General features: G+C 38.9%; 1 protein-coding gene across 3 annotated transcripts in view; it reads left to right on the top strand.

Moving 5' to 3' along the window:
- The window catches only part of LOC124258398 (AMP deaminase 2-like), a 56,014-nt gene extending 46,534 nt beyond the window's left edge, over positions 1–9,480 (top strand). For all 3 annotated transcript variants that reach the window (XM_046692497.1, XM_046692496.1, XM_046692495.1), the window contains 10 exons: positions 769–903; positions 1,592–1,654; positions 2,309–2,440; positions 2,729–2,892; positions 3,730–3,856; positions 5,116–5,279; positions 6,564–6,684; positions 7,003–7,176; positions 8,940–9,051; positions 9,411–9,480. In XM_046692497.1, the coding sequence (XP_046548453.1) occupies positions 769–903; positions 1,592–1,654; positions 2,309–2,440; positions 2,729–2,892; positions 3,730–3,856; positions 5,116–5,279; positions 6,564–6,684; positions 7,003–7,176; positions 8,940–9,051; positions 9,411–9,436 (1,218 nt within the window). In that variant the 3' untranslated portion in view covers positions 9,437–9,480. The remainder of the gene's footprint in view (positions 1–768; positions 904–1,591; positions 1,655–2,308; positions 2,441–2,728; positions 2,893–3,729; positions 3,857–5,115; positions 5,280–6,563; positions 6,685–7,002; positions 7,177–8,939; positions 9,052–9,410) is intronic.
- Positions 9,481–15,845: the final 6,365 nt, after the last annotated feature.

Here is a 15,845-nt window from a genome sequence, read left to right as displayed (position 1 = left end):
GTTATTACAATGTCCTTATTATGATAAAGTATATATAACATTAATACAATGCTTAAGACTGATAGACTTGAATTTGTTAATATGCTAGTATAAACTCCTTAGAGTTTGTTAGCTAAAATACTTTAAGATATAAACATAGTACTAAGCTTAAGATATGATTAAACTTAAGCTAATTATATAATAGCAAAACTCTGTAGAGTTTGTTAGTTAAATACTTATATGATATAGATATAATGCTGAGCTTAAGATATGAATAAGCTTTGGCTACATATATAATAGCAGAACTCTGTAGAGTTTGTTAGCTAATATATTTTTATAATATGAGTATAATACTGTGCTAAAGATATAATTAACTTAAGCTACATATATAATAGCAAAACTCTGTAGAGTTTGTTAGCTAATATATTTTTACAATATGAGTATAGTACTGTACTTAAGATATAATTAACTTAAGCTACATATATAATAGCAAAACTCTGTAGAGTTTGTTAGCTAATATATTTTTACAATATGAGTATAGTACTATGCTTAAGATATAAATAACTTAAGCTACGTATATAATAGCCAAAAACTCTGTAGAGTTTGTTAGCTAATGCAAAAGAGCATGAGTCAGGATAAGTATAAAATATCAATTTTACTCAAAAAATTACATTTTTAATTGAAAAATTACATTGTTGTATATGGACACTAGGACTATGCAGAAATGCCTCATATGGCAGTGTTTCTCATACCAAGGCCTACCGACTCACAAGCTCATGTGTGTTTCAGGTGGACACTCACGTACATGCCTCCTCCTGCATGAACCAGAAACATCTGTTGAGGTTCATCAAGAAGAAGATGAAGACTAGCGAGGATGAGGTTGTGTGTAAAGACAGGAATGGCAAAACATTGACCTTGGCAGAGGTGAGACAACGAGCTAGGAGACATCTGTATGTTTGATAAAGCGGCCATGTGGATTCTGGGTTATGCTGTTGCCCATAATACTGGTTGTAAGAGATAGCAGGGATGGCAATTTCCCGCTGATCCGTGGATTTCTGCTGATTTTATTTCAAATTGTTCAATTGTGAATCGTGTAAAACCATTGAGAAACCCTCAACTCAATGACACAGTATTAAGTTTTCTGCTGAAAATAAATTTTCCTGTTGCCATCCCTGAGATAGGTTCGTCAGGATTCCTGACTGCATGTCATACCCTGAAGGGAAGGGTTGGACATTCCCTGTAATATGAATTAGAAAATTGATTGGTCCAGACCTGAACATTGAATATTAACAGATTGCCGGCATTTTTAATCTAAGACATTTAGCGGCAAACTCATCCCAGCAGTATGAAGGTTGTTGCCATTTACACTTGCCATCCTGCCAAATTTTCGAAATGTCATATCATCAAAAACCTAGACAATATTAATAGTGTAAATGTGGAATGCTTGTTCCATCCAAATATCACTACCCTATTTGTTTGGGACTTTAATATTTAACATTTGGACTTCGTCTTAACTAGCTTGTAAATTACTTTGTGAACTACTGCCAGTGGAAAAACCGAGCTGTTGTTTTGAGATGTCATGATTTGAGTTCAATTAACTCTTGTGTTGTAGGTGTTCAAAAGTCTCAATCTGACAACATATGATCTGAATGTGGACATGCTGGATGTACATGCTGTAAGTATATACTCCAGGAGCTCTTGGACCTAATTAGCAGGATGATAATTTTCCATGGATCAGCATGGGCACAATGTGCGAAGCCCTTTTCTGGTGTGCCCCGCCATGATATTGCTGGAATATTGCTAAAGCGGCGTAAAGCTAAACTCAGTCAGTCAGTCAGTCAGTCCATGGATCAGAGGAATTGTAAAGATTTCATTAGATTTCAGGTCACTTAAATTATTCATACCATTACAGTATACTCTAATGAACCTCATGTTATCACCTGGACCAAGGGTAAACTTTCAGTGTAACTTTTTAGACAAACTTAACTGTAAAGTGTTTTGTGTGATATTTTGTATGAATGATAAATGTAACAAAATGTTACGGTCATCTCAATGCAACAAGTGCCCCTTGTCTATGTTAGAGATCATACTACGCACCCTGTGCTGGTTTGCAAAGGCGACCCAGTGGATCTGGTGATCGAGAACAAGCACTTGTTTGATTGCGTTTCCTCTGCCCCAAGAGTTAGGATGCTTGCTGACAATGATTATAACTCAATAGTAAGATCTGGACTATCATTTACAGACTTTTGTAAGGTACCTCTAACGCTATTGAGTGCGGTATTAAACAACAGACATACACTAACTCATGTTTACCGTTTCTATATTTCAGGACAGAAACACATTTCACAGATTTGACAAGTTCAATGCCAAGTACAATCCTATTGGAGAAAGTCGGTTGAGGGAGATTTTTATCAAGACTGATAACTATATCAATGGGAAATACTTTGGCCATGTGATAAAGGTAGATATCGTGTTGTTGGTTCCTTGACTGAATCATTCAGAACTATTTTTTGAACTTTTTCTTGTTTTCACAGCTGAAATTTCCATGCCTGCTACATTATTTATCTCGAGACGACCCTGGTCATACTTTACAAATACGGAGTTGTCTCCCTTGAATAAACGTCCACCTTAAGCCTCTAATATGGTATATATGTATTGATAGCTTAACTTTTCCATAATTTATGGTCAAACCGTAAATATAGGAACTATGAGAATAACATTGATTTCTTTGATCCACTCTGATACACAGGAAGTCATGAGTGACTTGGAGGAGAGCAAATATCAAAATGCGGAATACCGTCTGTCTATCTATGGCCGGAGTCGAGATGAGTGGGACAAGTTAGCAAAGTGGGCAGTGGAGCATCGTGTTCACTCGGAGAATGTCCGATGGCTTGTACAGATTCCCAGACTCTAGTATGTCAAACTTAAATCCTCTTTCTTAATTTAAATATTCAAAGTGAAACATGTCTCTGATATTGTTGTCTTTTAATAATTCCCTGACTATTGGATTATGACTGTGATGGTATTTGAGAAGGTGTTGTATGTATAAACTGTATGTATTCATTGTAGACTTGAGCCTGTCTCCTGCACACTTTGGTGTAAGGAGCTGGTATGTGCCATTGTTGTTTTCTTGTCACACAAAAACACTCGAATGTACCCTGGATGCATCTACAGGTTGGCACAATATTTTTATTACCTCCCTTTGCTGGCTTTTTATCCAATCAGGGGTCTACGCTGGGAAGTTGATCATACCAATTACAAGGCTTCTATCACTTTCAGTTCTTTTATCTAACCGATTAAACGTGGCAACACAGTTGTTGCAGAGGTACTCTGAAAGAGGTAGAATGAATTCTCGCATATATTTTTTAAAGGTTTCAGACCTGTCAATTTGTATGTATGAGTTTTTCCCTAAATCTGAGTGATCAAACCTTGGCTGCTTCATCCGCCATCTTTGTTGACATTGGCAAGCTCGGTTGTAACGGATTATCTGATTTTGCTACTGTGAAGAGGAAGAGCCAGCAAAGGGAGGTAATACAATTTATGGGCCAAGCCGTAGATACATCCAGGGTACTAGTGGAGATTTATCGGAACGTATACCCTGGAGATTATCGAGGATGGTCAGAACTGAGACAGTGTGTCTCTGTTGTTTCTTGTCATACAACAACACATGTGTTTCTGTTTGTTTTCTCAAATGTGTTATTGCAATGTCTCGTTTCTAGTAACACAGTGACACATTTGTTATTGTTTCAGTGATGTGTATCACAGCAACAAGCTTGTGAAGAACTTTCAGGAGATCTTGGAAAATGTGTTCCTGCCTCTCTTTGAAGCAACCAACAACCCAAAGAGTCACCCAGAACTACATGCCTTCCTGCAATATGTAAGTTAAGGAATGCCCTCTTCATGACGGCCCCTGTTGGGATTCCCAGTCAGAATACATCCCCAGCAGCCAGTACTTGTCTTAAAAGGCAGCCACATGGAAGGGATAGACAGGCTGGGTGATTATTGATTGCATACACCAATAACATGGATCGTTGCTTACAATGTCGATACCTGGATTGTCTGATTGAGTCTTGATTACTTACAGGCTGTTGTCACATAGCTGGAATCATGCTGTATTCTCCTGTAAACAACAATCTAAACATCTTGTGTGGAACCTTCAGTGATTTCACAGCTTAATTGATCCCAGTCTGATGCATACTGCAATAGCCATGACTGACTGAGTTTGTTTTTTTACGCTGCTTTTAGCAATATTCCAGCAACATCACGGTGGGGGACACCAGAAATGGGCTTCACACATTGTACCCATGTGGGGATTCGAACCCGGGTCTTCGGCGTGACGAGCCAACGCTTTAACCACTAGGCTACCCCGACGCCCCCAATAGCCATGATATCGTGTTCATCTTGTTTATCCAGTGGCTTGTTATGTCTCCATACTATTAATGTACCTGGACCAATACCCTGCTCATTGTTGTTGAAGTGTCAACCATGCTGCTTACTTAGCTCACACGTTTCAGTGATAAAAATTGGCACTAGTCCTGTGACCCAGCTGTGTTGTACCCAGTTGAGGTACGCAATGACACCAGTTCAGTTTTTCTAAAAACCATTATGGTATGATTGGATTTGATGGCTGTGTTGGCTTTGTGTCATAAGAACTGGAATGGAATTTTGTTGAAAATGAGTCTCTTTATGACATTGGAATTGTAATTAATCCACTGGATTTAAATGAAGGATGGGTTACAGTGTGTGATCTGGCTGAAGGACTGTCTTCCTACAGGATCCTGTTACAATTGTTTATCAACCAGTGTTTTGTCCGGGGGCGGTGGGGTAGCCTAGTGGTTAAAGCATTGGCTCATCACGCCGAAGACCCGGGTTCGAATCCCCACATGGGTAAAATGTGTGAAGCCCATTTCTGGTGTCCCCCGCCGTGATGTTACTTGAATATTGTTAAAATTGGCGTAAAACCAAACTCAGTCAGTCAGTCAGTGTTTTGTCCTGACATCCAGTCCTAACTATTTGCAGGTCATGTATATATAGTATATAAACTGCAGTGTAAAATAACACATATCTCATCAGTCATCAGGATAAGATATATTTTCTATCTACAAATGCTTTGAGGCTTGAATTTTTCTCCTTTAGGTGACAGGCTTCGATTCTGTTGATGATGAATCCAAATCTGAGCACATTGTGTTTGACAAGGACACACCCCTTCCACAGGACTGGAAGACTGAAGAGAACCCTCCCTACAGCTTCTACCTGTTCTATATGTATGCCAATATCACCGTGCTCAACATGTTCAGGAGGTGAGCCACACCCCATCAGATAACAGCCCCTTGCTTTTACAAGCACTTTGTCTCTGATACTCTACCTGTACATCAGAAGTCCTCAGCCATACACTTCTACAAGCACTTCATTTTTGATACTTTACCTGTGCTTCAGATCAACTCAGCATCATAATTTAGCAAGCACTTTGTCTCCGATACTCTACATTAAATTTGAACAAATCAGTTGAGTAAGATTTTGGTCATAGGCAATGTAAGAGCAGATCTACTGATTAGTCAACATGGTGAGGTGAGGTGAAATTGGGTTTTACGTCGTGCTTGAGAATATTTCGCTCATATGACAAAGTGCATGCGTGTGTGTATGTGTATGTGCGACTGCTTGTACTAGCCCAGACTGAAGCTGGTTTTATAGAGCTAGCCCACTGAGATACCATGTCGCAGTGAATCATGAATACCCCACTCAGACACATTATACTAACTCCGAGCCGACCAGTCCTTGTTGTACCCATTAATGCCGAACGCCAGGCAGGCACCAACAAGTACCATATTGTAACGTCTTTTGGTATGACGCGGTCGGGGGATCGAACCCGCGACCTTCCGCTCTCTGGGCGGACGCTGTAACCACTACACCACGGAGGCGGTCAGTCAATATGGTAATAACAAGACTTACCCAAGTTCTGCCTGAATTTTACCAGACTAAGAGGGTATGTTACTTTTAAATTGTGAGGCATCAAACAAACCTCAGCGGAAATGGTTTTCAACAACTATTCCTGCTTGCCTTCTGAACTAGCATTGTGAGTGAAGGCAGATATTGACCAAACTTGGACCGTCTTTAAGTCAAATTTCTAGGTTAGAACCCTCCCTACAGCTACTACCTGCTCCATACGTACGCCAATATCACCATTCTCAACGTGCTCAGAAGGTGAGCCACACCCCATCAGATAGGAAGCATGATATACATGGTAATCTACCTGTACATCAGATAACAACAAGACCACACTTTTACAAGTAATCTGCCTCAGGCTTTGGGATGAACATTTTAAAAAGAATATGAAACTATTAAATTAAAATTGAACATTCGAGCAAACAATTTTGCGTTATGTCAGTTATCAAGTTTTAGATTTCCTTCAGCCAGAAAGGGTCCCAATAATTGCTTGCAAACATTGAGTTTGAGTCAGTATTTCATGAAAAATAACAATTCCAACTGTTGATAGCAGAGGCAACTACTTTAATTAATTCAACCATTAAATGTTTTAATTCCACTATGGTTTTACAGTTATGATCACATGTTATTTCCATCTATAGCGGGCGAGGATTCAGCACCTTCAAGTTTCGCCCCCACTGTGGGGAGGCTGGCAATGTGACGCATCTTCTGGCTGGCTTCATGTTTGCTGAGAGCATCGCACATGGCCTGGTTCTCAGGAAGGTGGGTCATCAGGGATTTACCAGACACTTTATCCTGCGTCAAATAATGATGATGATGAATATGGAACAATAACGTGTTCATTCTCGTTATCCACCGAGACAGACTCCTTTAGCGAATTGAATATCGGTCCCCATCAGCCTATATGTTTTGCTAGAGGTGACTGAAGGGTTTGTGTGGTCAGGCTTGGTGACCTTGTTTATTGCATATAGTCAATCAAAACTCATGATGCCAGTGTCCTATTTTCAGACCACCATCATACAGCTGGAATATTGCCGAGTGCTGCATTAAAGGACACACTCTCTACCTCTTTTGTTGCAGGTGCCAGTGCTGCAGTACTTGTTCTACCTTTCTCAGATTGGCATCGCCATGTCCCCGCTCAGCAACAACTCTCTGTTCCTCAACTACCACCGCAACCCACTCCCAGAATACTTTGCTCGAGGCCTCAATATCTCCCTATCAACAGATGATCCTCTGCAGTTCCATTTCACTAAGGTCAGTCTCAAGTAGGATTCATTCTGTCATCATTGTTAGGCTCTGGCACAAAGTGTAACACTTCTGCCAGAGGTAAATGTAACTGCTACATAGGCCTGTAGCTAGCAGAAATAGCAGACGGAGGGCAAATATCAAGCCCATGTTAATACACACTGACAGGGTTATGTTGCATTCGTAACTACTCGTGTCATTCCGGCAAGCCGGATGGCTTCTTGTACCCCTTTCGTGGCCATGTTTATGACTAGGCCCTGTCTGAGCACAAATGGGCATGGAGATGAAAATAGTCTAGTACTAGTACCAAGGAAAGATAGCTCTGAATTTCCAAACATTGCTACTCCAAGAATATCCTATAGCTATATCCCGTGGACAAAACAACTATACAGTCATTCCTTTTTCTAAGTATGTTTCAGTATTGAAAGTTGCTGATCCTTTAGCTCAAAGTTTATGTTTATTTAAATTGAGCTTTGCATAGTTAGCGAAGATTCAAAGTGCAATGGTGCCGCCATTTTCATGCTTCAAAATGAGTTTTACTACGCAAGATTTGATTAGTTTGCCACGATTCTTGGCAATAGTGGCGTACGATAGGGGTACGAGTCTTCTTTTAGGTCACGGAAAGAGGCGAGTAGCTACGTTGGAGTCATTATTACGGTTATGTTGGAGTCATATTTGACATTTAGCAGCCCTGTATTGTATTAGAAGTTTTCATGTTGAGAATGAATCATTATCCTGTTTCCTTTAAGTAGTCTCTCAAGAGGCTAATTGTGTGTTGTATGAGGAACCTCTCAGGCTGCAAGTGTGCCCCTCTTTCTGTAGTTATATGTTGTATGGGGTAACCCCTAAGGTTGCAGGTGTGCCCCTCTTTCTGTAGTTATATGTTGAATGGAGTAACCCCTAAGGTTGCAAGTGTGCCCCTCTTTCTGTAGTTATATGTTGAATGGAGTAACCCCTAAGGTTGCAGGTGTGCCCCTCTTTCTGTAGTTATATGTTGAATGGAGTAACCCCTAAAGTTGCAGGTGTGCCCCTCTTTCTGTAGTTATATGTTGAATGGAGTAACCTCTAAGGTTGCAAGTGTGCCCCTCTTTCTGTAGTTATATGTTGAATGGAGTAACCCCTAAGGTTGCAGGTGTGCCCCTCTTTCAGTAGTTATATGTTGAATGGAGTAACCTCTAAGGTTGCAAGTGTGCCCCTCTTTCTGTAGTTATATGTTGAATGGAGTAACCTCTAAGGTTGCAAGTGTGCCCCTCTTTCTGTAGTTATATGTTGAATGGAGTAACCCCTAAGGTTGCAGGTGTGCCCCTCTTTCTGTAGTTATATGTTGAATGGAGTAACCCCTAAGGTTGCAGGTGTGCCCCTCTTTCAGTAGTTATATGTTGAATGGAGTAACCCCTAAGGCTGCAAGTGTGCCCCTCTTTCTGTAGTTATATGTTAGAATGGAGTAACCCCTAAGGTTGCAGGTGTGCCCTTCTTTCTGTAGTTATATGTTGAATGGAGTAACCCCTAAAGTTGCAGGTGTGCCCCTCTTTCTGTAGTTATATGTTGAATGGAGTAACCTCTAAGGTTGCAAGTGTGCCCCTCTTTCTGTAGTTATATTTTGAATGGAGTAACCCCTAAGAATGCAAGTGTACCCCTCCTGTAGTTATATGTTGAATGGAGTAACCCCTAAGGCTGCGTGTGTGCCCCTCTTTCTGTAGTTATATGTTGAATGGAGTAACCCCTAAGGTTGCAGGTGTGCCCCTCTTTCACTTGTTGTGTTTGGTATGCAGGAACCGTTGATGGAGGAGTACAGTATTGCAGCCCAAGTGTGGAAGCTGAGTACATGCGACATGTGTGAAATCTCTCGCAACAGTGTTCTTCAGAGTGGATTCCCTCATCTGGTAAGATCAAGTTTCAGAATGTTTCATTGACGTTTGTTCATGCTATCAATCGGGGCGGTGGGGTAGCCTAATGGTTAAAGCGTTGGCTCGTCACGCCGAAGACCCGGGTTCGAATCCCCACATGGGCACAATGTGTGAAGCCCATTTCTGGAGTCCCCCGCCATGATGTTGCTGGAATATTGCTAAAAGCAGCGTAAAACCAAACTCAGTCAGTCAGTCAGTCATGCTATCAATCACTGTTTTTTCTGTTGGGAACACAAGTATAGTCAGTGCACCAATAAGGTTGTCCTGTTACAGTTACATTCCTCTTACATTCATTTTGTATAAAAATGCTCAAATTTTATATTTCAACTTCAGGTATGAAACAGCACTGGCTGGTGTCCTAACTACACCCGTAGAAGGTGTGTCTGGAACATAGAATGGAACGTGAAATGGATTGCAATTAGACGTTCCAAAAACACCAGGATTTGACATTTAACTTATTGAATGAGATACCTTTGTCCAGATGGTAAAACAGAATAACATGACATCCGAGTCTGTATTTGCAACATTCATTTTGTGGCCTACCGCTACAGCTATGACACACTGGTTGAGGAGCTGAGATCAATCTGTAGGGGGGCTCTATCCTTTGATCAGTCTTCCCTGCCAAGCAAGAAGAACTCTGTCAGCAGCTAAACACAACTCAAAATGATCAAGACAAATGTCTGCTTAAAGATAAGAGGGTTGTGATAGGGTTAATTTATCATCCCAAACTGGTTTCCACAGGAGATCATACAATGTGTCCGAGGAGTTGCAATGGAAATGTGTCAAACTGCTTTGTAGACCATTGTGACATCATAATCAAATGACATCACCGCCACTCAGGCTGGTTTCTTGTACTTTTTACACTCAAGACACTGAAAGAATGTTGAAGAATCTATTTGTGTGATCAATAGAATCTTATCTAATGAGACACGAGGTTAGAGTGTCTGGTGTGATCAGGGTTAACATGTTTGAGTAGACATTGCACAGATAACCCTGTGAGAGTGGATGGATATAAATCGTCATATGGCTTGAGGTGAGAGAAGAAGGTAATGCTAGTGTTGTGAAAAGATCAGTGTGTGTATGTACAATTTATATGAAGAGCACTTGTGAACATCTCATAGGTCTTCTTTGATGGGCAGTTGAGAAGTTGAGTTGATGTAGAATGATGATAATTTTATGGATATACAGCTTCTTTATTCTGTGAAAGGCGAAGTTTCAACATAGATTCTAATGTCGTTGTCATCACTTGCCTGACAAAATTTGAATCTATGTCGAAATGTCGCCTTTCACAGAATATAAAGTTGTATATCCATAAAATTACCAACATTCTTCATCACCTCAACTTCTAATGTTGTTGTGATCACTTGCTTGACAACGACATTAGAATATATATCGAAATGTTGCCTTTCACAAAATAACAGAACTTGTATATAATTATCATTCTTCATCTCCTAGGTCAACATGTTTTTAATTGTTTCAATATCGAGAGTGTGTCAATCTCAGTAAAATCTTATGTTAATTCTTGCTACCACTAAACACGTACATATTTGACCAAACGCTTTGAAAATATGGATTAAAAATTTGACTTCTGAACAAACAAATCTTCTAATGTCTAAATGCATTTGACATTGCAGAATAGATGGGTCAGTATTTTTTTATGTGTTTAATTTACATTAAAAAAATCCGGTCGATGGATGATGATTTTGAATGAATGCAGCCATTCCTCAGAATCCACAGAGTTAACAATTTTAATGATGCATGGATAGAAAACACATTCTGACAATTTTAGATCTGGATGCCAACACTGCAATCACCTCCTCGTGGGATGCACTTTTTTATTGAGTGGTGGTGAGAACAATTATCTGATTTGAATGAGATTGGATTCATATACTTACCAATCTTGGGACATGACATGATATATACTTGCAGTCATACATACAACTGTATACAAAAACCAACTGGGGACACATATTCAGAAATACACACCGTAATACTCTGTAGCATAGTATGCAAAAAAATGAAACATGCAGGGTCCCAATGCACATAAAGTTCGTAGCGCTACGACATTCTCAAGCCTATGATAAACTATAGATTTATGACAGGTTGTAACGCTACGAACGCTTTGTAGATCGGGACCCAGGAGAACTTTGGCAAAATATCTTGAGTCATCAATGAGTTTATATAATACAACATTTTCATTTACTAATGAAAATATGTTTTTCCTTTGGAGTCATTGAAAACTTCAGATTGTGAATGAAATAGGCTTTCATACAATGTGCCTCATCAGTATTGGATGTGTACACAGGAAAGCAATGAATAATTGTCCATTAAGTCAAGCGAAAGTAGACATCAGCTGTGGTTGGTTATTTCTTCTGGATTCCTACACACTGAATAATCTTGGCTGCAAGTACATTCATATTGAATAAATACATTTACATGAGAGGTCATCCACTACACTCATGCACATGTTAATGTTCGCGCACATGCAGAAGTGTGAATGTTGTTGCCTTAATGTACTTGTTGATTGCTCAACATGGGTATAAAGCTTAACCTTGGACTTTAAACATGAGCTCAATTTAACCACTGATGCCAATGATTTCAAATTTACTCGAATCTGTATGAAATTATTAATGCATCATAGCTTTTACAGATTCTCTTTCAGGCATATATCAATTTAAAAGTGAGTCATCTTTTAAATAATATGTTTCTATTCATAGATAACTATTATCATCACTGGTTGCAAAGTTAACTGTATATCCTGGATTGATGAACACAGTCATGTAGTACCCCAGATCCCCAGCCATCTGTATATCCTGAATGGATGTGTAGTCATATAGTTTTGCCTGAACCCCAGCTGTCTGTATATCCTGGATTAATGTACACAGTCATATATTTAGCCAGACCCCCAGCTATCTGTATATTCTGAATTGATGAACACAGTCATATAGTCCCCCAGATCCCCAGCTATCTGTATATCCTGGATTGATGTACACAGTCATATATTTAGCCAGACCCCCAGCTATCTGTATATTCTGAATTGATGAACACAGTAAGATAGTACAGCAGATCCCCAGCTATCTGTATATCCTGGATTGATGAATACAGTCATATAGTACCCAGACCCCCAGCTGTCTGTATATCCTGAATTGATGTACAGTGATTTAGTCCCCTGACCTAGCTATCAGTATATCCTGGATTGATGAGCCCAGTCATATAGTATCCCAGATCCCTAGCTGTCTGTATATCCTGGATTGATGAATACAGTCATATAGTACCCAGACCCCCAGCTCTCTGTATATCCTGAATTGATGTACAGTGATTTAGTCCCCTGACCTAGCTATCAGTATATCCTGGATTGATGAACACAGTCATATAGTACCCAGACCCCCAGCTGTCTGTATATCCTGAATTGATGTACAGTCATTTAGTCCCCTGACCTAGCTATCAGTATATCCTGGATTGATGTACAGTCATATAGTTTGCCTGACCCCAGTTAACTCAACAACCTGGATGTATTGTTGGCAAATCTGACATGAAGAAAGGCAGTTAGCATTTGTATCTCTTTTGAGAAAGGACCTACCTCAGCCATGTGCAGTAACTGAATCTAAGATAATGATTGGCCTTTTGAGAAAGAAGACAATCTGCCTGTACAACAGTAGGAAGATATGTTCTGCTTCAACAGAATGTGATAGTTGATATTCTGTAAAGATATGTTTTTGTGGTTAGAGAGTAGCATGGTTTCAGATCAGTATGTGTCTGGAAATGGATGACTAATTGTTATCTTGAAGAATTGTTGAGGTGAAGAATGCCCTGTCAACATTAATAAGTCATGAAAATGGTCAGAAATTACATTCATGTTTTAGCTCCGTGTTTCTTCACATTATTGAATTTTATAACACACATACAATTTGCAGGAAACTTTCTTTTTTAAGTGACATTTAGAGCTGTATATTCTGCATAATATAAGAACATGTATCTGTACTTAAGAATATGCCTTATTGACCTATGTTGGTCAGTAGAAATGTCAACAAATGTGCACAGGTGATATTCCTGTGATTCTATCAAAAGTGTTTAGTTTCATCCCCCTTTGAGCAGTCTGTTCATTGCATTGGTCTTTATTGACAAGAAATGGAACACAGAAAGAGAGATGTTACCTGACGAAACAAATATTATTATTCAAAGATAGTGTGGTGTGTTTATCTGTTAGAGGATATATATTTACTACATAGATAACTTGCACAAGTAGTATCATGCTATATCTTGTTGATGCATAGCACCACATGTTGGTGGTTGTTGAATACATGTGATTCTATCTTCCATGTTTGTGATACCGTGATACTGTTACTTGTTCAGATATTGTTAAAGTTAATATTTCAACATACGAGTGAAAGATGTTTATCTTGATGGCATTAATGACAGTTTTCACCATTAACAGTGTAGATATTGTACATTCTGATCACTTCATCCATGCCTCATGCTGTGAAAGAGATGCAGTGTCCCGGGACGTCCCAGACATCGAGTAATGGGGCAACTAACATTTAACAACAGAATCGTAGCGTCAGTATTAGGTCCCCCTACATGTACAGACCAGAATCGGCATTAACTGAGATCATCAAATAGAACAATAATAGTTCACGCCTCCCTTGAAATAATTAAGAACTCCCTTTGGTAAATGTGCAGTGATTCATTCATTATTTGAATTAAACCTTTAGTTCTTTGGATTAATTTCTGCATAAGGTGCTGTAAGGAGGTTGGGTGATTTCAACTGAGGAACTATTGAACTAACATTTTGTATTTTAATGCAGGATAGAAGAATGAACAGTAATATCCAAAATTATCCTGTTATTTTCAAACATATGGAGGTTATGATCAAAACAAACTAGTTAAATTTTCTTGAGTTTACCTGATCACAGTGGAATGCGTTTCATATTAGGAACCTGCATAAATCTTTAAATTTGTGCTAACTGATTGCAATAATTGTATCTCTGATGTCTCATATTTTAACTGAGCATAAATTTGTATATTTTTATCAGCAAATATTAGCGCAATTGCTAATTAAGAAGCAATGACATAATATGTAATTGGTCTGCAGAACTTCTCCACGTTGGTTGCTGTTTGCTCCAACATCCATGCAGCTTAACTCGGCCATATATTCTTACAGCACATGCATTTTGTGCAATTTGATCTTTGTACCTTGTACATTTATTATTCATGAGATTTAAATTTTCATATCATTAAACTGTCATATCATTTCAAAGAATCTACTGTTAGAAACCACAGAATGACAGCGGACCTGTATTTTAAGGTGAATTTACATAAAACTAGCTAAGCCATACTGTGTCATACATTTGGTCTATCTCCTTTCAAATTAAGGCGGCAAATGTTTTGAGGCCAGTGATATAAAGTACATTTGTGAAGATTCCATGAATTTATCCACTTCCAATGAAACATTGACATTGTTAAAACAATGTGTTGGGCAGAAGCAAACTTTACAATGGACTGCTTCTTGTTCTGAATTAAATTCACTTGTGGGAATGAGCAAATCTTGAATGCATGGTGGGCTGTTTTTTAAGTATGGAAACACTATACTGTCATTACTATCTTGTTTGTTGTTTACAGGAACTTCTGTTGTACCAGTTTTGTCTAGTCTTTCTTCCAGTCCTTAGGCTTAAAAATTCCATTGTTAACTGGTTATTGGTGTAAGGATACATACACATGTATCTCAGTATTTTTGCATTAAGTATTTGCAACGAGAAAATACATTTTTCATGGTTTCATGTTCATTCCAGATAGTCTTGATGGAATTTTTACTGTTTCACAAACTGCGACATCACAAGCATGTGACACTAATCAAGCCACTGAAGCTGGTTAATTATGCCTTTCATGCCATGGAAAACGGGGTAAGAATGATTATGGATGATAAATATAATCTAACCCAAGGGTCTTTTGGTATGAAACATATCAACAACTCAGCCTGCTAGAGTGGTTTGGACTCAACTGGTTTTGATATTGTTTATATCCTCAGGCACCCTTGTGAGGTTTGGCATACGCCACGCAGAAAAGCTGAATTGGCTCTGTTATGAGTGTATTTTCTTTGTCCCCATGTAAAGAATATGTCTGTATGTTGTGTTCTGATAGGGAATTCTTTACACACATGTACACTGGGTCGGAGGCCTTGAATCTTCAATCTTCAATATGTCTTCTGAAAGATTGTATTGTGCCCAAACTCTCCTGTGATAATGTTTATTGTATCCAAATTTATTTATGCAGTAACAACTGGGGACTGTTGAAAACTGAACAGTCTCTTGAATACTTTTGTTATGCAAGGGATGGTGTAGTTGTTGCACTAACATATGAATTTTATTTCAATTGTTCAGCTTCACGGACAACAATTCAAAGTCAGTATGTTCTCATAGGCACACATGATGAAAGCTGTGCTTCTGTATAGTTGTGCCAATGATTCATTACCATAATATTTATTTCCAGGGTGAAATACGACCCTATTTATCCGTGGTTGCAACATGGAAACATGTGGATTATGTTATGTGTGTCCTGGTCTGTTGAATGTAATCTTACCAGAATGCTACAGATTGTTACTCCATTGAGACAATATTCACTCCTGCTTAAACCACCTTTGTAATTATCACGCTCAAGCGTTTAGGTAAAGTGATCCACTCAAAGGTTAAAAGGGTGCAACAGTTGTAGTCTTCATATGTTAGAACTTCTAAACTGTCACAGTATCCTTAATTTTTGAACTGAGTGATGACGGAT

The sequence above is a fragment of the Haliotis rubra genome, unplaced genomic scaffold (assembly GCF_003918875.1).
Source record: "Haliotis rubra isolate DU_JTF1 unplaced genomic scaffold, ASM391887v1 Scf691, whole genome shotgun sequence".
In the NCBI taxonomy this organism is placed as follows: domain Eukaryota; kingdom Metazoa; phylum Mollusca; class Gastropoda; order Lepetellida; family Haliotidae; genus Haliotis; species Haliotis rubra.
The sequence above is the reverse complement of the archived record's forward strand: the minus strand, read 5'-3'. Positions and strand labels throughout refer to the sequence as shown.